The sequence below is a fragment of the Olea europaea genome, unplaced genomic scaffold (assembly GCF_002742605.1).
Source record: "Olea europaea var. sylvestris unplaced genomic scaffold, O_europaea_v1 scaffold176, whole genome shotgun sequence".
NCBI classification, from domain to species: Eukaryota; Viridiplantae; Streptophyta; class Magnoliopsida; order Lamiales; family Oleaceae; genus Olea; species Olea europaea.
The window spans coordinates 730011-751853 of record NW_019235321.1 but is presented as its reverse complement, the minus strand read 5'-3'; the positions used below and the strand labels follow the sequence as shown (position 1 = coordinate 751853).

Below are 21843 nucleotides of genomic sequence, written 5' to 3'. Positions count from 1 at the left end.
ACATGATAGAAATGAAGGATTTTAATATAATACTAGGCATGGATTGGTTAGGTTGTAATTACGCCACCATCCAATGTAAAGAAATGGAAGTATCATTTCAGAAACCAGAAGAGAAACCATTTTCATTCCTTGGAATGAAGACAAAACCCCTTATTCGACTAGTATCGGCTTTACAAGCTGAGAAGATGTTGAGAAAAGAAACATGTCAAGGTTATCTAGTAAGTATCTCATGAGGGAAACAAGAGATGATAAGTGTTGAAGATGTACCAGTAGTACGGGAATTCGTAGATGTGTTTCCAGAAGATCTACAAGTGGAATTCACCATAGACCTAATTCCTGGGACGGCACCAGTAACTAAGGCCCCATACCGAATGGCCCCAAAGGAACTACAAGAATTAAAGAAGTAGTTGCAAGAACTCCTAGATATGGGCTTCATACGACCAAGTGTATCTCTATGGGGTGTGTCGGTGTTGTTTGTAAAGAAGAAAGATGGAAGCATGAGGATGTGCATTGATTATAGGGAGATAAATCGATTAACCATCAAGAATAAGTACCCACTCCCGAGGATCGAGGATCTGTTAGATCAACTGAAAGGAGCTAAGGTATTGTCCAAGATCGACTTACAATTGGGATACCATCAACTGAAAGTAGAGACAAAGGACATACCTAAGACAGCTTTTAGAACTCGATATGGACACCACGAGTTTACGGTGATGTCGTTTGGGCTAACCAATGCACCTGCAGTGTTCATGGACCTGATGAATCGAGTGTTTCATCAATACTTGGATCAGTTTGTCATAGTCTTCATCGATGACATTCTCATATATTCCAAGAGTAAGGAGCAACATGAAGAGCACTTGAGAATAGCCTTAGAGGTATTACGCAAGGAGAAGCTGTATGCCAAATTCAAGAAGTACGAGTTTTGGCTTGAACGAGTTGGATTTCTTGGACATGTAGTTACTGCCCAAGGGATTGATGTAGATCCAGCAAAAGTAGAAGCAGTAACCAACTGGAAAGCACCAACAAATGCTGGCAAAGAACGGAGTTTTCTAGGATTGGCTAGATATTATAGGAGATTCATAGAAGGATTCTCCAAAATAGCTAGACCAATGACACAGCTTACAAGGAAGGGAGTAAAATTCCAATGGACGAAAAAATGCGAACAAAGTTTCCAAGAACTTAAGCAGAAGTTGATATCAGCACCTGTATTAACAATACCTGAAGGTACGAAAGGGTTTGTTATATACAGCGATGCATCCAAGCGAGGATTGGGATGTGTACTAATGCAGAATGATATGCTTCAAGACAATAGAAGAAACATGAGCAGAACTACCCGACGTATGATTTAGAACTTGCAGCGGTAGTACACGCTTTGAAGATATGGCAACACTACTTGTATGGATGGAAGTGTGATATCTACACAGATTACAAAAGTCTCAAGTATTTCCTCACACAGAAGGAATTGAATATACGACAAGACGATGGTTGGAATTAGTGAACGATTACGACTGCACTATTCACTACCATTTGGGTACGGTTAATGTTGTGGCCGATGCTCTAAGTAGAAAATCAATGGGACAATTGACGTCACTACCCACCTCTCAAGTGGAGTTAGTCAAGGACTTGGAAAAGTTGCAGATCGAAGTGGTTACCACACCAGGACAAGTCACTGCTCGTCTAGCAGATTTAATAATTCGACCTACTCTTAGAGATCGAATTATAGAAGCACAAAATAAAGACTCATTTTTGCAAAAGATTAAGAATGAAGTTGGTACCGATAAGAATAAGGGCTTTGGAATAGCTGAGGATCAGGCACTGATATTTAGAGGAAGAATTTGCGTACCTAAGGACGAAGCCTTGAGAAACGAGATATTGAAAGAAGCTCATTCCACCCCCATACACCGCACATCCCGATGGTACGAAAATGTATCGAGATCTTTGAGATATATTTTGGTGGAGAAATATGAAAAGAAGTATAGGGCTGTACGTGCAGAAGTGCATGGTATGTCAACAGGTTAAGGCAAAACACCAAAAACTAGCTGGATTGTTAATTCCACTAGATATACCTGAATGGAAATGGGAAAATATCACGATGGACTTTGTGGTTGGATTCCCAAAGTCAGCAAGAGGAAATAATGCTGTATGAGTAGTAGTGGATCGACTAACGAAGTCAACTCATTTTCTTCCAGTGAAAATGACATTCAGTTTAGACCAATTGGCACAGTTGTACATTAACGAGGTTGTGAGATTACACAGTGTACCTGTATCCATTGTATCTGACAGAGACCCAAGGTTCACATCCAAATTTTGGAAAAGTCTACAAGGAGCTATGGGAACGAAGCTGAACTTTAGTACAGCATATCACCCTCAGTCCGATGGTCAGTCTAAAAAGACCATCCAAACTTTGGAAGACATGCTGAGAACATGTATTTTAGATCTAGGAGGTAATTGGGAGTCATACTTACCTCTAGTAGAGTTCTCTTATAATAATAGTTTCCAAGCAACTATTGGAATGGCACCATACGAAGCTCTCTATCGTAGAAGATGTAGATCCCCTGTTCATTAGGATGAAGTTGGAGAGAAGAGAGTTTTAGGACCAGAAATAGTTGAAAGGACGGTCGAGGTAATCGATAAGATCCGTGCAAGAATAAAGGCAGCACAGGATCGACAAAAGAGCTATGTAGATACAAGGAGGAAGGATTTAGAATTCCAAGTTGGGGATAAAGTGTTTCTGAAAGTAGCACCGATGAAAGGTGTACTTAGATTTGGAAAAAAAAGGCAAGCTATGACCCCAGTATATTGGACCTTTCAAGATACTTGATAGAGTCAAAAATGTGGCTTACCGACTAGCTTTGCCACTTGAATTATCGGCAGTGCACAATGTGTTCCATATATCGATGATAAAGAAGTATGTACATGATCCTAGTCATGTAGTGAGTTATCAAACCTTGGAGGTACACAAAGATTTGTCGTACGAGGAAATATAGATCAAGATATTGGATCGAAAAGTGCATAAACTAAGGAATAAAGAGATTCAGCTGGTTAAGATATAGTGGAATCATCACGGCGTAGAAGAAGTCACTTGGAAAAAGAAGAAGAAGCCAAAGACCAGTTACAACACTATTCACCCAATCAGAAGGTAAATTAAGAGGACAAAATTTTAATTAAGGTGTGGAGAATGTAGAACCCCAAATAATTCTAGATACCTTAGTGGCACTAAGGCATGAATATTGGATGACTAAAGTATATTTCAAATTTTTAATCTCATTTGAGACCCATTTTTGACATAGGAAACATTCGATTTGGAAAATGATATCTAAATAAAAGTTGTAGCTCTTTGAGTTAGCTTTCCAACGCACTTTGAATTACCTCAACTGGATAACGGGAGAAAAAGTTATGATAGAAACACTGAAAGCTGTGTAGTGTCAACTGGACTACAATCGATCGACCGAAACTGCCTGAACTGAAAAATTCTCATTTTTCTCTAGAATTTAAATATTTATTTTCATCAATTAGTTTCTCAAAGGGCCACCCACGTTTTTGGCAATAAAACCCCACTAAATTGAAGCATTTAACCTCGAAATTAAATGGCACCCATGTTTTCTCTCTTAAATGAAATTTGACCCTTCATTTGCTTTAAGTTATGGGATATTTACCTATAAATAGAGATCTAATTTCACTCATTTTTTCTCACACCAAAAGCAAAAGCTTTTACATACTAAAGAAAGAGTTTCCAAGAGAGAAAAAGAGAGGGAGGAAAACTATTTTTCCTAGAAGTTTAAGAAGTGTTTTCAAGCATCAATTTTCAATGGTTTTCAAACATCCAAGGAGTGCATTTCTTTCAACGTCCAAGTCTCATCGAAGTTTTCAAAGTTTCAAAAGCATCAATCAAGATAGGTAGAGGTGCAATGTGTTTAATCGTGTTAAGTTATAAGTTTAGATTCATGTTAATGTTCGTATGTCAAATGGTACTCCGGTACAGCATATCCCTCTATGTTAATGGTTGTATGTCAAATGGTACTCCGGTACAGCATATCCCTCTATGTTAATGGTTGTATGTCAAATGGTACTCCGGTACGGCATACCCCTCTATTTTGAAGAAATGTTCGTATGTCAAATGGTGCCCTCGGGTACGGCATACCCCTTCATGTCAAATGGTGCCTCCGGGTATGATATGTATGAAAAGTTATAAAGTTAATGTTTTGAAATGTATAGCTTGATCACGAATGCACCTATGACACCTATTGAGTTTTTCAACTCACGGGTTTAATCCCATCTCTACATATTGAAGGAATTCTACCTTGGGCATGGATTGAGGAGAAGATGGAGAGTGATGCAACGAGCCCATGGAAATCCGATGAATAAGTGATTTGGATTTATTTTTATGAAATGTTATTTCTTTAAAGTTTTGAATAACGCAGAATGCGAGAACAAGTTATGTTTCCTTCAAATAAATTACATTTTGTTGTTTGAAAAATGATTCAGTGTTTTTGTTCAAAGTATTTAAAGTATTGTTATTTAAATTATTATTCGAAGATGTAAGCTTTCGCTAAAATGTATACACTTGTTACTAAACCACTGGTTAAGCTAAGTAAAATAAGTAGCATTCCGGTCCACTAGGGGTCAGGACGTTACAGAACTCGTAGCTTCATCGTAACGTATGATGGATTTTGGTAGTTTAACTTCACGTGGAAGAACAGGCACTTGCGTACATGGAACTCTTGGATTGTCAACGTTCGAAGAAATTAGCATAACTTTCGCATACGGTGTTTGTTTTTGACCCATAACCCCATTTCAGAAAGCTCACGATGATTCTGAATGAACTCTCAGCTTTATCATGAAGAATGATGGATTTTAGCTATTTGAATTCATGTTGAAGAATAGGCGCTTGCGTACATGGAATGCTTGGATTGTCGACGTTCGAAGAAATTGTCATAACTTTCGTATACGGTGTCCGTTTTGGCCCCACAACTCTCCACATTTCGAAAAGCTCACGATGATTTTGAATTAACTCTTAGGATCACCATGATGTATGTTGGTTTCCAGTTGTTTGAATTCATGTGGAAGAACAGGCACTCGCGTACATGGAACGCTTAGATTGTCTACGTTCGAAGAAATTGGCATAATTTTCACATACGATGTCCATTTTGTACCCATGACTCCCCACACTTTTTAGAGCTCGTTATGATTCTGAATTAACTCGTAGCATCGCCGTAACATATGATAGATTCAAGCAGTTTGAATTCACATGGAAGAATAGGCGCTTGCATACATGGAACGCTTTGATTGTCGACGTTCGAAGAAATTGGCATAACTTTCACATATGGTGTCCACTTTTGGCCCATAACCCCATTTTGAAAGGCTTACGATGGTTTTGAATGAGCTCATAGCTTCATCGTGATGTATGATAGATTTTGGTAGTTTGACTTCACGTGAAAGAATAGGTGCTTGCGTACATGGAACACTTGGATTGTTGACATTCGAAGAAATTGGCATAACTTTTGCATACAGTGTTCGTTTTGGGCCCATAACCCATTTCGAAAAGCTTATGATGATTTTGATTGAACTCCAGGCTTTTTCATGATGTATGATAGATTTTAGTAGTTTGAGAGCTAGCTTACATGGAACGCTTGGATTGCTGACGTTCGAAGAAATTGGCGTAACTTTCGCATATAGTGTCCATTTTGGGCCCATAACCCCATTTCGAAAAGCTCACGATGATTCTGAATGAACTCACAACATTATCATGAATATGATGGAATTTAGCAGTTTGAATTCATGTGGAAGAATGGGCACTTACGTACATGGAATGGTTGGATTGACGACGTTCGAACAAATTGGCATAACTTTCGCATACGGTGTCCGTTTTGAGCCCATAACCCCCACATTTCACAACGATTCTGAATGAACTCGTTCCTTCACCATGACATATGATAGATTTTAGCAGTTTGAATTCATGTGGAAGAACAGGCGCTTGCGTACGTGGAAGGCTTGGATTGTTAATGTTCAAAAAAATTGGCATAACTTTCACATACGGTGATGATTTTGGTCCCATAACCCCATTTCAAAAAGCTCACGACGATTCTGAATGAACTCACAACTTCACTGTGATGTGTGATGGATTTTGATAACTTTAATTCGTGTGAAAGAACTGGTACTTGCGTACATGGAACACTTGGATTGTCAACGTTCAAAGAAATTGACATAGCTTTCGCATGCGGTGTCCGTTTTTGACCCATAACTCCCCAAATTTTGGAAAGTTCATGACGATTCTGAATGAACTCATTGCTATGCCTTGATATATGATGGATTTTAGCAGTTTGAATTCATGTGGAAGAACTAGCGATTGCGTACATGGAATTTTTGGATTGTCGACATTCTAAGAAATTGGTATCAGTTTCACATACGATGTCCGTTTTGTGCCCATAACCCCATTTTGGAGTGCTAGCAACTATTTCGAATGAACTCAATGTATGATGGATTTTGGTAGTTTGAATTCGTGTGGAAGAACAGGCGCTTGCATCCATGGAACGCTTGGATTGTCGATATTCGAAGAAATTGGCATAACTTTTGCATTCGGTGTCCGTTTTGGAACCATAACTCCCCACATTTTGGAAAGCTCATGACGATTCTGAATGAATTCGTAGATTTGCCATGATGTATGATGGATTTCGGTAGTTAGAATTCACGTGGAAGAACAGGCACTTGCGAACATGGAATGCTTCGATAGTTGACATTCAAAGAAATTGGCATAACTTTCGTACATGTGTTCGTTTTGGGCCCATAACTCCCCACATTTCAGAAAGCTCATAACGATTCAAAATGAACTCATAGGTTCACCATGATGTATGATAGATTTTGGCAGTTTGAATTCAAGTGGAAGAATAGGCGCTTGTGTACATGGAATGCTTGGATTGTCGACGTTCGAAAAAATTGGTATAACATTCGCATACGGTGTCAGTTTTGGGCCCTAACACCATTTTAGAGAACTCACGACAATTTTGGTTGAACTTGCCACTTCGTCGTGATGTATGATGGATTTTGGTAGTTTGAATTAGTGTGGAAGGATAAACGCTTGTGTATATGGAATAGTTGGATTGTTGACGTTCGAAGAAATTGGCACAACTTTCGTATACGGTGTCCATTTTTGGCCCATAACTCTCCACATTTTGGAAAGGTCATGATGATTCTGAATGAACTCATTGATATGTCGGGACCTATGATGGATTTTAGTAGTTTGAATTCATCTGGAAGAACTGGCGATTGGGTACATGGAATGCTTGGATTGTTGACGTTCCAAGAAATTGGCATAACTTTCACATACTATGTCCATTTTGGGCCCATAACCCCATTTCAGAGAGCTCATGATGATTCTGAATGAACTCGACGTATGATGGATTTTGGCAGTTTGAATTCGTGTGGAAGAGCAGGCGCTTGCTTACATGAAATGCTTGAATTTTCGACATTCGAAGAAATTGGCATAACTTTTACATACGTTGTCCGTTTTGGATATATAACTGCCCACATTTTGGAAATCTCATGACAATTTTGAATGAACTCATAGTTTCTCCATGACGTATGATGGATTTTGGTAGTTTGAATTCACGTGGAAGAACAGGCACTTGCAAACATGTAACGCTTGGATTGTTGACATTCGAAGGAATTGGCATAACTTTCGCATACGGTGTCCATTTTGGGCCCATAATTCCTCACATTTTGAAAAGCTCATGACCATTCAAAATGAACTCATAGCTTCGCCGTGATGTATGATGGATTTTAGTAGTTTGAATTCGAGTGGAAGAACAAGCACTTGTGTACATGGAATGCTTGGATTGCCGACGTTTCTAAAAAATTGGCATAAATTTCGCATACGGTGTCCATTTTGGGCCCTAACACCATTTCAGAGAGCTCATGGTGATTTTGGTTGAACTCGCCACTTCGTCGTGATGTATGATGGATTTTGGTAGTTTAAATTTGTGTGGAAGGATAGACGCTTGCGTACATGGAATGCTTGGATTGTCGACATTCGAAGAAATTGGCATAACTTTAGCATACGGTGTCCGTTTCGAGCCCATAACCCTCTCCATTAGAAAGCTTGTGACGATTCTGAATGAACTCGCAGCTTCACTATGACATATGATGGATTTTGACAGTTTGAATTCGTGTGGAAGAACAGGCACTTGCATACATCGAATGCTTGGATTGTTGACATTCGAAGAAATTGGCATAACTTTTGCATACGGTATCCATTTTGGGCCCATAACCCCATTTTGGAAAGGTCACGATGATTTTGAATGAACTTAGAGCTTTACTGTGACATATGATGGATTTTGACAGTTTGAATTCATGTGGAAGAATAGGCACTTGCGTACATACAATGCTTGGATTGTTGACGTTTGAAGAAATTGGTATAACTTACGTATACGGCGTACATTTTGGGTCCATAACCCCATTTCAGAAAGCACACGATGATTTCAAATGAACTCTTTGGTTTTCCATAATGTATGATGGATTCCAGCAAAATTCACGTGGAAGAATAGGCGCTTGCGTACATAGAACGCTTGGATTGTCGACATTCTAAGAAATTGGCATAAATTTCACGTACGGTGTTGATTTTGGGATCGTAACCCATTTCGTAAAGGTCACGATGATTTTGAATGAACTCACAACTTACCCATGACATATGATGGATTCTAGCAGTTTGAATACGTGTGGAAGAATAGGCGCTTGCGTACATGGAAACTTTAGATTATCGACGTTCGAAGAAATTGGCCCAAACTTTAGCATACGATGTCCGTTTGGGGCCGATTACCCCCCACATTTCAAAAAGCTCATGACAATTCTGAATGAACTCGCAGGTTCACCATGACATATGATGGATTTGGGCAGTTTGAATTCGTGTGGAAGAACAGGCACTTGCATACATGGAATGCTTGGATTGTTGACGTTTGAAGAAATTGGCATAACTTTCACATATGGTGTCTATTTTGAACCCATAACCCCAATTCAAAAAGCTAACGAAATTTTTTGAATGAATCACAGCATTGTCATGGCATATGATAGATTTTTCCAATTTGAATTTGTGTGGACGAATAGGTGCTTGCCAACATGGAACACCTAGATTGTCGACGTTCGAAGGAATTGGCATACCTTTCACATACGGTGTCGATTTTGGGCCCATAACCCCATTTCGGAAAGGTCACGATGATTCAAAATGAACTCATAGCTTCGTTGTGATGTATGATGGATTTTGACAGTTTGAATTAGTGTGGAAAAATAGGAGATTGCGTATATGGAACGCTTGGATTGTTGACGTTGGAAGGAATTGGCATAACTTTCACATATGGTGTCCGTTTTGGGCCCACAACTCCATTTCAAAAAACTCACGATGGTTCTGAATGAACTCTTAGCTTCATCGTGATATATGATGGATTTTGATAGTTTGAATTCATGTGAAAGAATAGGTGCTTGCGTACATGGAACACTTGGATTCTCGACGTTCGTAGAAATTAGCATAACTTTCGTATATGTTGTTCGTTTTGGGCCCATAACCCCATTTCAAAAAGTTCATGATGATTCCGAATAAACACCCAGCTTTTCCATGATGTATGATAGATTTTAGTAGTTTGAACTTGTGTGGAAGAACCGGAGCTGGCTTAAATGGAACGGTTAGATTGTCGACGTTCGAAGAAATTGGTATAACTTTCGTATACGGTGTCGATTTTCAGCCCATAACCCCATTTCGTAAAGCTCACGACGATTCCAAATGAACTCACAACTTAGCCATGATGGATGATAGATTTCAATAGTTTGAATTCATGTGGAAGAATAGGTGCTTGCGTACATGGAAAGTTTGGATTGTCGACATTCGAAGAAATTGGTATAACTTTTGCATACGGTGTCCGTTTTGGAACCATAACTCTCCACATTTTGGGAAGGTCACGATGATTCTGAATGAACTCGTAACTTCATTGTAACGTATGATGGATTTTGGCAGTTTGAATTCTCGTGGAAGAACAGGTGCTTACGAATATGGAACGCTTGGATTGTCAACGTTCGAAGAAATTAGCATAACTTTTGTATACGGTGTCCATTTTGAACGCATAGCTCACGACTATTTTGGATGAACTCATCACTTCGTTGAGACGTATGATGGATTTTAGCAGTTTGAATTCTTGTGGAAGGATAGGCGCTTCGTACATGGAACGCTTGGATTGTCGACGTTCGAAGAAACTGGCATAACTTTCGCATACGGTGTCCGTTTCGGGCTTATAACCCTCTCCATTTCGAAAAGCTCACTGCGATTTTAAATGAACTCACAATTTTCTCGTGACATATGATGGATTTTGGCAGTTTGAATTCGTGTGGAAGAATAGGCACTTGCGTACATGGAACGCTTGGATTGTCGACGTTGGAAGAAATTGGTGTAATTTTCGTATACAGTATCCATTTTGGGCCCATAACCCCATTTCGAAAAACTCATGATAGTTCTAAAAGAACTCAGAGCTTCGCTGTGACATATGATGGATTTTGGTAGTTTAAGTTTGTGTCGAAGAATAGACACTTGACTACATGGAACGCTTGGATTGTCGACGTTCGAAGAAATTAGCATATCTATCGCATAAGGTTCCCGTTTTGGGCCCTAACCTCATTTCGGAAAGCACATGATGATTTTGAACAAACTTGTAGGTTTTCCATAATGTATGATGGATTCCAGAAGTTTGAATTTATGTGGAAGAGCAGGCGCTTGCATAGATGGAATGCTTGGATTGTCGACATTCTAAGAAATTGGCATAACATTCACACATGGTGTCGATTTTGGGCCCATAACCCCATTTTGGAAAGCTCATGACAATTTTGAATGAACTCACAACTTAGCCATGATGGATGATGGATTTTAATAGTTTAAATTCGTGTGAGAGAACAGGTGCTTGCGTAAATGGAAAGTTTGGACTGTCGACGTTCGAAGAAATTGGCATAACTTTTGCATACGGTGTCCATTTTTGGCACATAATCCCCCACATTTCGAAAAGGTTGCGATGATTCTAAATGAACTCACAGCTTCCCCATGACGTATGATGGATTTTGGTAGTTTGAATTCAAGTGGAAGAATAGGTGCTTACGTACATGGGACGCTTGGATTGTCGACGTTTGAAGAAATTGGCATAACTTACGCATACGGTGCCCGTTTTAGGCCCATAACCCCATTTCGAAAAGTTCACGATGATTTTGAATGAACTCGTAGCTTCATCGTGATGTATGATGGATTTCAGGAGTTTGAATTCGTGCGAAAGAATAGGCACTTTTGTACATGGAACGCTAGGATTGTCGATGTTCGAAGAAATTTGCATAACTTTCGCTTACGGTAATCGTTTTGGGCCCATAACGCCATTTCGGAGAGCTCACGATGATTCTAAATGAACTCACAGCTTCGCTGTGACGTATGATGGATTTTACCAGTTTGAATTCTTGTGGAAGAATAGGCGCTTGCGTACGTGGATCGCTTGGATTGTTGACGTTCGAAGAAATTGGCATAACTTTCACATACAGTGTCCGTTTTGGGCCCATAACTCCTCACATTTCGAAATGCTCATGACGATTCTAAATGAACTCATAGCTTTATCATGATGTGAGATTGATTTTAGCAGTTTGAATTCGTGTGGAAGAACAGGCACTTGCGTACATGGAACGCTTGGATTGTCGACTTTCGAAGAAATTTGGATAACTTTCGTATACAGTGTCCATTTTGGGCCCATAACACCATTTCGGAGAGCTCTTGATAATTTTGGATGAACTCGTCACTTCGTCATGACGTAAGATGGATTTTGACAGTTTGAATTCGTGTGGAAGAACAGGCGCTTACATACATGGAACGCTTGGATTGTCGACGTTCGAAGACATTGGTATAATTTCACATATGGTCTCCGTTTTGGGCCCATAACCCCATTTCAAAAAGCTCACGATTATTTTGAATGAACTTGTAGCTTCGTTGTGATGTATGATGGATTTCAACAGCTTAAATTCATGTGGAAGAACAGGCACTTGTGTACATAGAATGCTTGGATTATCAATGTTCGAAGAAATTGGCATAACTTTTGCATACGGTGTCCGTTTTAGGCTCATAACCCCCTTTCAAAAAGCTCACGATGATTTTGAATGAATCATAGCTTTGTCGTGGCGTATGATAGATTTTGGAAGTTTAAATTCGTGTGGAAGTACAGGTGCTTGGGTATATAGAACGCTTGGATTGTCCATGCTCGAAGAAATTGGCATAACTTCTGCATACGGTATCCCTTTTTGACCTATAATTTCCCACCTTTCGAAAGGCTTGCAAAGATTCTGAACGAACTCACAACTATCCCGTGACGTATGGTAGATTTTGGCAGTTTGAATTCGTAAGGAAGAATAGGCGCTTGTGTACATGGAACGCTTGGATTGTCGATGTTCGAAGAAATTGGCATAACTTTCGCATACGGTGTCCATTTTGGGCTCATAACCCCATTTCAAAAAGCTCACCATGATTTTGAATGAATCATCGCTTTATCATAGCAAATGATAGATTTCGACAGTTTAAATTCTTGTGGAAGTACAGGCGCTTGGGTATATGGAACGCTTGGATTGTCCATGCTCGAAGAAATTAGCATAACTTTTGCATACGGTGTCCCTTTTTGACCTATAATTCCGTACCTTTTGAAAAGCTTGCAAAGATTCTGAACGAATTCACAACTATCTAGTGACGTATGATGGATTTTGGCAGTTTGAATTCATAAGGAAGAATAGGCGCTTGTGTACATGGAACGCTTGGATTGTCGATGTTCAAAGAAATTGGTATAACTTTCGTATACGGTGTCCATTTTGGGCTCATAACCCCATTGTAAAAAGCTCACGATGATTCTGAATGAATCATAGCTTTGTCATAGCATATGATAGATTTTGGCTGTTTAAATTCTTGTGGAAGTATAGGCGCTAGGGTCTATGGAACGGTTGGAATGTCCATGCTCGAAGAAATTGGCATAACTTCTGCATACGGTGTCCCTTTTTGACCTATAATTCCCACCTTTTGAAAAGCTTGCAAAGATTCTGAACGAACTCACAACTATCCGATGACGTATGATGGATTTTAGCAGTTTGCATTCGTAAGGAACAATAGGTGCTTGCGTACTTGGAACACTTAGATTGTCGATGTTCGAAGAAATTTGGATAACTTTCGCATACGGTGTCCTTTTTGGGCCCATAACACCATTTCAGAGAGCTCTTGACGATTTTGGATGAACTCGTAACTTCATCATGATGTATGATGGATTTTGACAGTTTGAATTTGTGTGGATGAACAGGTGCTTGCGTACATGGAACACTTGGATAGTCGACGCTGGAAGAAATTGGCATAATATCACATACGGTCTCCGTTTTGGGCCCATAACCCCATTTCGAAAAGCTCACGATGATTTTGAATGAAATCATAGCTTCGTCGTGATGTATGATGGATTTTAGCAGCTTAAATTCATGTGGAAGAACAAGCACTTGTGTACATGGAATGCTTGGATCGTCAATGTTCGAAGAAATTGACATAACTTTTGCGTACGGTGTCCGTTTTGGGCTCATAACCCCATTTCAAAAAGCTCACCATGATTTTGAATGAATCATAGCTTTGTCATGGCATATGATAGATTTTGGCAATTTAAATTCGTGTGGAAGTACAGGCGCTTGGGTAGATGGAGCGCTTGGATTGTCCATGCTCGAAGAAATTGGCATAAATTCTACATACGGTGTCCCTTTTTGATCCATAATTCCCCACCTTTCGAAAAGCTTGCAAAGATTTTAAATGAACTCACAACTATCCCGTGACATATGATGGATTTTGGCAGTTTGAATTCGTAAGGAAGAATAGGCGCTTGTGTACATGGAAGGCTTGGATTGTCGATGTTCGAAGAAATTGGTATAACTTTCGTATACGGTGTCCATTTTGGGCTCATAACCCCATTTCAAAAAGCTCACGATGATTCTAAATGAATCATAGCTTTGTCATAGCAAATGATAGATTTCGAAAGTTTAAATTCTTATGGAAGTACAGGCGCTTGGGTATATGGAACGCTTGGATTGTCCATGCTCGAAGAAATTAGCATAACTTTAGCATATGGTGTCCCTTTTTGATCTATAATTCCCTACCTTTTGAAAAGCTTGCAAAGATTCTGAACGAACTCACAACTATCCGGTGACGTATGTTGGATTTTGGTAGTTTGAATTCGTAAGGAAGAATAGGCGCTTGTGTACATGGAACGCTTGGATTGTCGATGTTCGAAGAAATTTGTATAACTTTCGCATACGGTGTCCATTTTGGGCTTATAACCCCATTGCAAAAAGTTCACGATGATTCTAAATGAATCATAGCTTTGTCATAGCATATGATAGATTTCGACAGTTTAAATTCTTATGGAAGTACATGCGCTAGGGTATATGGAACGCTTGGATTGTCCATGCTCGAAGAAATTGGCATAACTTTTGCATACGGTGTCCCTTTTTGATCTATAATTCCCCACCTTTTGAAAAGCTTGCAAAGATTTTGAACGAACTCACAACTATTCGGTGGCGTATGATGGATTTTGGCAGTTTGAATTCGTAAGGAAGAACAGGCGCTTGCGTACCTGGAGCGCTTGGATTGTCAACGTTCGAAGAAATTGGCATAACTTTCACATATGGTGTCCGTTTTGGTCTCATAACCCCATTTCGAAAAGCTCACGACAATTCTAAATGAACTTATAGCCTTGTCATGATGTATGATGGATTTTAACAGTTTGAATTTGCGTGGATGAACAGGCCTTTGAGTACCTGGAACGCTTGGATTGTCGTCGTTCGAAGAAATTGGCATAACTTTTGTATACGATGTCTGTTTTGAACCCATAACCTCAATTCAAAAAGCTCATGAAAATTTCTGATTGAATCATAGCATCTTCATAGCATATGATAGGTTTTTCCAGTTTAAATTCGTGTGGAAGAATAGGCGCTTATCTACATGGAATGCCTAGATTGTCGACGTTCGAACGAAAATATACGGTGTCCGTTTTGGGTCCATAACACCATTTCAAAAAGCTCACGATGATTCAAAATGAACTCATAGCTTCATTGTGATGTATGATAGATGTCAACCATTTGAATTAGTGTGGAAAAATAGGAGATTGCATACATGGAATGCTTGGATTGTCGACGTTCGAAGAAATTAGCATAACTTTCACATACGCTGTCCGTTTTTGGCCCATAACTCCATTTCAAAAAGATCACGATGGTTGAATGAACTCTTAGCTTCACCATGATGTATGACGGATTTTGATAGTTAGAATTTGTGTGAAAGAATAGGCGCTTGCATACATGGAACACTTAGATTGTTGACGTTCAAAGAAATTGGCATAACTTTCATATACGGCGTTTGTTTTTGGCCCATAACCCCATTTCAAAAAGCTTACAGTGATTATGAATGAACACCCAGCTCTGCCATGATGTATGATAGATTTTAGTGGTTTGAATTCGTGTGGAAGAACAGGAGCTGGCTTACATGGAACGCTTGGATTGTTGGCATTCGAAGAAATTGGCATAACTTTCTGAGACGCTGTCCGTTTTGGGCCCATAACCCCATTTCGAAAAGCTCACGATGATTCTAATTGAACTCCTAGGTTCTCTATGACATATGATGGATGTTGGCAGCTATAATTCATGTGGGGGAACAGGCACTTGGGTACATAGAACGCTTGGATTGTCAACCTTCGAAGAAATTGGAATAACTTTTGCATATGGTGTCAATTTTGTGCCCATAACCCCATTTCGGAAAGCACATGATCATTCAGAATGAACTCACAGCTTTGTCATGATGTATGACAAATTTTGATAGTTTGAATTAGTGTGGAAAAATAGGAGATTGCATGCATGGAACGCATGGATTGTCCACGTCTGAAGAAATTGGCATAACTTTCGCATACGGTGTCCGTTTTGGACCAATAAACCCATTTTAGAAAGCTCGCGATGGTCCTGAATAAACTCATAGCTTCATCATGATGTATGATGGATTTTAATAGTTTGACTTCATGTGAAAGAATAGGTGCTTGCATACATGGAACACTTGGGTTGTCGACATTCGAAGAAATTGGTATAACTTTCGCATACGGTGTTCGTTTTGGGCACGTAACCCCTCACATTTTGGGAAGCTTGCGGTAATTTTAAATGAACTTCCAGCATTGTCGAGACGTGTGATGGATTTTGGCAGTCTGAATTTGTGTGGAAGAACAGGTGCTTGCGTACAAGGAACGCATGGATTGTCGACGTTCGAAGAAATTGGCATAACTTTCTCATACGGTGTCCATTTTGGGCCCATAACCTCTCACATTTTGGAAAGCTCGCGACGATTCTAATTGTACTTGTAACTCCACCGTGACGTATGATGGATTTTGGAAGTTTGAATTTATGTGGAAGAACAGGCGATTGCGTACATGGAATGCTTGGATTGTCAACGTTTGAAGAAATTGGAATAACTTTCGCATACGGTGTCCGTTTTGCCCCCATAACCCCATTTTCGAAAGTCACGATGATTTTGAATGAATTCTTAGGTTCTCCATGACGTATGATGGATTTCAACAATTTGAATCCATGTGGAAGAACATGCGCTTGCGCATACGGAACGCTTTGATGGTCGATGTTCGAAAAAATTGGCATAACTTTCGCATACTGCGTCGTTTTTGGGCCCATAACCCCATTTCGAAAGGATCACCATGATTCTAAATGAATCCATAGCTTTGTCGAGATGTATGATGGAATTCAGTAGCTTGAATTCGTGTGGAAGTATAAGCACTTGCGCACATGGAACGCTTGGATTGTCAATGCGAAGAGATTGGCATGGCTTTCGCATACGATGTCTGTTTTCGGCCCAGAACCCCCACATTTTGGAAAGCTCACGATGAATCTGAAAGAACTTGCAGCTTCATCATGGCGTATGATGGATTTCAACAATTTCAATTCGTGTGGAAGAATAGGCGCTTGCGTACATAAAACGCTTGGATTGTCAACGTTCGAAGAAATTAGCATAACTTTTGCATACTGTGTCCATTTTGGGCCCATAAACTCGTACATTTTGAAAACCTCGCAATGATTTTGAATGAACTCATAGCTTCATCAAGAAGTATGATGAAATTTGGCAGTTTGAATTCGTGTGGCAGAATAGGCGCTTGCATACATGGAATGCTTGGATTGTCAACGTTCGAAGAAATTGACATAACTTTCGCATACGGTGTCCGTTTTGGGCCCATAACCCCACATTTTGAAAAGCTCATGATGATTTTGAAGGAACAAACAGCTTTATCGTGATATGTGATGGATTTCGACGGTTTTAATTTTTGTGGAAGAACAAGCGCTTGCGTACATGGAACGCTTGGATTGTCGATGTTCGAAGAAATTGGCATAACGTTCGCATACGGTGTTCGTTTTGGGCCCATAACCCCTCACATTTTGGAAAGCTCGCGGCAATTCTAAATGAACTCGCAGCTTTGTCATGAAGTATTATGGATTTTGGCAGTTTGAATTTGGGTGGAAGAAATGCGCTTGCGTACATGGAACGCTAAGATTGTCAACGTTCGAAGAAATTGGCATAATTTTCGCATACTGTGTCCGTTTCTGGCCTATAACCCCTCACATTTCGAAAAGCTCTCAGTAATTCTAAATGAACTTGCAGCTTCTTCATGACGTATGGTGGATTTTGACAGTTTGAATTCGTGTGGAAGAACAGGCACTTGTGTACATGGAACACTTGGATTGTCAACGTTCGAAGAAATTGGCATAACTTTCACATACAGTGTTCGTTTTGGGCCCATAACCCCTCATATTTCGAAAAGCTCTCAGCGATTCTAAATGAACTCATAGCTTCACCGTGACGTATGATGGATTTTGGCAGTTTGCATTCGTGTGGAAGAATAGGCGCTTGCGTACATAGAATGCTTGGATTGTCGACATTCGAAGAGATTGACATAACTTTCGCATACGGTGTTCGTTTTGGGCCCATAACCCCTCACATTTCGAAAAGCTCGCGGTGATTCTAATTGAACATGTAGCTTCATCGTGACGTATGATAGATTTTGGCAGTTTCAATTTGTGTGGAAGAATAGTTGCTTGCGTACATGGAATGCTTGGATTGTCGACGTTTGAAGAAATTGGCATAACTTTCGCATACGGTGTCCGTTTAGGCCCCATAACCCCTCACATTTCGAAAAGCTCATGACGATTCTAAATGAACTCACAGCCTAATCGTGACGTATGATGGATTTCAACAGTTTGAATTTGTGTGGAAGAGTAGGCGCTTGCGTACATGGAATGCTTCGATTGTCGTAGTTCGAAGAAATTTGCATAATTTTCACATACAGTGTCCATTTTGGGGCCATAATCCCTCACATTTCAAAAAGCTCGCGGTGATTCTAATTGAACTCGTAGTATCGTCATGACGTATGATGGATTTCGATAGTTGAATTCATGTGGAAGAACATGCACTTGTGTACATGGAATGCTTGGATTGTCGACGTTTGAAGAAATTGGCATAACTTTTGAATATGGTGTCCGTTTTGGGCCCATAACCCCTCACATTTTGGAAAGCTCATGGTGACTCTAATTGAACTCGTAGCTTAGCTGTGATGTATGATGAATTTCTGCTGTTTGAATTCATGTGGAAGAAAAGGCGCTTGCGTACATGGTATGCTTAGATTGTCGACATTCGAAGAAATTAGCATAACTTTCGCATCATACGGTGTCCATTTTGGGCCCATAACCCCCCACATTTCAAAAAGTTCATGACAATTCTGAATGAACTCGTTGCTTCGCCGTGATGGATGATGAATTTTGGCAGTTGGAATTCGTGTAGAAGAATAGGTGCTTGCGTACATGGAACGCTTGGATTGTTGACTTTCGAAGAAACTGGCATAACTTTCGCATACGGTGTCCATTTTGGGCCTGTAACACCGTTTTTAAAAGCTTATGATGATTCTGAATGAAATCATAGCTTCATCATGACGTATGATAGATATTATCAATTTGAATTCATGTGGAAAAATAGGCGCTTGCATAAATGGAACTTTTGGATTGTCGACGTTCGAAGAAATTGGCATAACTTTTGCATACGGCGTCCATTTTGGGTCCATAACCCCCCCAAACTTCAAAGCTCATGAAGATTCTAAATGAACTCGTAGCTTCGCTGTGACGTTGATTAGTGTCTAAAAGTGCTTCAAAGATATATCATTTACAGGACATTTTACATTCACTTTGTTTAAAAATACTAATGTTAATCTCTAATTTCAATTCTCTTGCTGTAAATTCAATTTCCATAAATACATGGTTAAAAATACAATTAATTGAAAAACGTATTTACATACGTGTCGGCATGAGTATTATACATTTGAAAGAGTATCTATTTGATTTATTTCACATGTATTTCCAATTTAGAACAAGTGGAGCAAGTGGACGAAAATAATGTTGAAAAGTCAAGAATAGTGACTATCTCAAGCAAGAAGCAGCTGTTGGTAAAATGATCATAACATGAGCTTCAGACATTTAACTGAGGTGATTCAAGTTGGGTTGGAAAGATAAGGCATGTTTCTACAACTTCATGTTTTTGCAAGAAGTCAAATTCGTACTACAAGGCAGCCAAAATTGCCGTGCAATGTCCAGCTTGTCTACCTGTGAAGCAGTACTCATTGTTTTTGTCATATCTGGAGTTATATAGATCCAATGAACCTGATATTTGGACCAATGGAAAGATAACTCGAGTGGAAATAATTTATCTGTTGATCATAAGTCCAAATTCGCTGCACAATGTATCTGAAAATTGGCATCAAGTTGCATATTCCAACTATCTTGAAGCTGGACAGAAACAAGTTGCATTGTCTACTTGCATTTTGGATGTTCCTTTACCTATAAAAGGAGACCTTGCCCACGATTTTGAGAGAATCAATCCTCTCCATCATATTCTAGTTTCTTTCATTTTCTTTGTAACATTTCATTATGTATTTCTAAACCATTAGCTAGAGCTGGGGGTGAAACTTTGGTGAATGCATAGTATTGTCTTTGATCTTTCATTTTGTTCTTCAATGTTCATCTTCTTACTTGGTTGAAGTATATGTTCTACAAATGGTTTTGGTTTATTAAAGACTTTGATTTATTGTTGACAATTTTGGCACAATAAATTCTTAGATAATCTCTACATTCCAACAACTTATTTTGACATATTCTCTCAAACAATTATCAAGATCTATCTTTTAATATATTTGTGATTAATGTTTTATCTTCCATATGAGATGACTCCTTAGTTGATTTTCATATGAGTTAAATTAAAGATCAACGGCAATTTCTACTCATTTATCCGAAGTGAATCCCCAATGCTCTAGTGTTCGTCTTCATCGTATTTCCACCAACCGTTCACTACTCATAGACTAGTTTATTTCCTTCCGATTCCCTGTGGTTCGACCTCGGACCTCCGAGATTTACTACTTGTGACAACCTGCACTTGGGTTTGCAACCTTAAAGTTGCAGCAAGTTTTTGGCGCTGTTGCCAGGGATTTGCGTCAAGGATTATTTTCTGCTACTTTCTGTGAGGTTTTCTTCTCTGTCATAATCTTCTTAAATCAGGTACACTCGTTCCTTTTTCAATCTTATTACTTTAGTTATTTTACTTTAACGGAAGGTCGAGCCTCCTTCATTTTTATTTTCTATTTATTTTCTTTCTTTAAAAGGGAAGGTCGAGCCTCCCGATCTGCCATTTCATTATTATGTGGTTCGTCGTGCCACCTAATTTTCGTTCTTTACTTCTATCTTATGTTATTTTATGTCATATTGGTATTGTGAATTATATTCTTATCGTTTAGTTAAAGATAATTGTGAAACTTTCTTTAGTAATTTATTTGACTCACCTCAACACTCACTCACATCTTCTACTATGGCTGATAATGAAAGCATACATGATGAAAATGAAAACCAACAAGTACGAACCATGCGTGACACTTGCAACCTCCTCAAAATTCTGGTCCTTCATGTTTCATTTTCCCTCTTAATGCTAATAATTTTCGATTCAAGCCGGGTATGATTCCATTACTTCCTAATTTTCATGGCTTAGAATCCGAAAGTCCATATCTGCATCTTAAAGAATTTGAGGAAGTATGTGCCACATTTAACGATCAAACTTGTCCCAATGAAATTGTTAAGTTGAAATTGTTTCCTTTTTCTCTAAAAGATAAAGCAAAAACTTGGCTTAACTCTTTAAAACCTAAGTCGATTGGCACATGGCAAGAAATGCAAAGTGAGTTTTTGAAGAAATTCTTTCCAGCACATAAAACTAATGCTTTGAAAAGGCAAATCCAAAACTTTTCTCAAAAAACCAATGAAGTGTACTTTCAATGTTTAGAAAGATTTGAAGATTTGTTAAATACATGCCCACATCATGGTTTTGAAAAATGGCATACTATAAGTTTCTTTTATGAAGGCTTAACTCCTGAAACAAAACAATTTGTAGAAACGATGTGCAATGGTGAATTTTTAGATAAAGATCCAGATGAAGCTTTAGAATTTCTAGATCATCTAACTGAAAATTCTCAGTCTTGGCAAATAGTAAAATAATCAAAAACTCAATCAGACCTAGTCTTCCTAGTTCTAGTGGAGGAAAATGTCAATTGAGTCAAGATGATGATCTAAATGCTAGGATTACTAGTTGTGTAGAAAGGTTGAAGCTATGGAATTAAGGAAAGTAAAGGAAGTTAAACCCGGGCAAAATGATGAAATTTGTAGCATTTGTGAAACCTTTGGTCATCTTACGTATGATTGTCCTAACAT

At 39.0% G+C, this 21843-nt stretch overlaps 1 protein-coding gene across 1 annotated transcript; it reads left to right on the top strand.

The window, feature by feature from the left end:
• The first annotated feature begins 503 nt into the window (after positions 1-503).
• Positions 504-21630, top strand: LOC111378029. Its single transcript, XM_023001194.1, has 4 exons — positions 504-923; positions 19592-19708; positions 20551-20646; positions 21091-21630. Exons 1-4 carry the CDS (start codon positions 504-506, stop codon positions 21628-21630), a joined length of 1173 nt encoding a protein of 390 aa, XP_022856962.1.
• Positions 21631-21843: the final 213 nt, after the last annotated feature.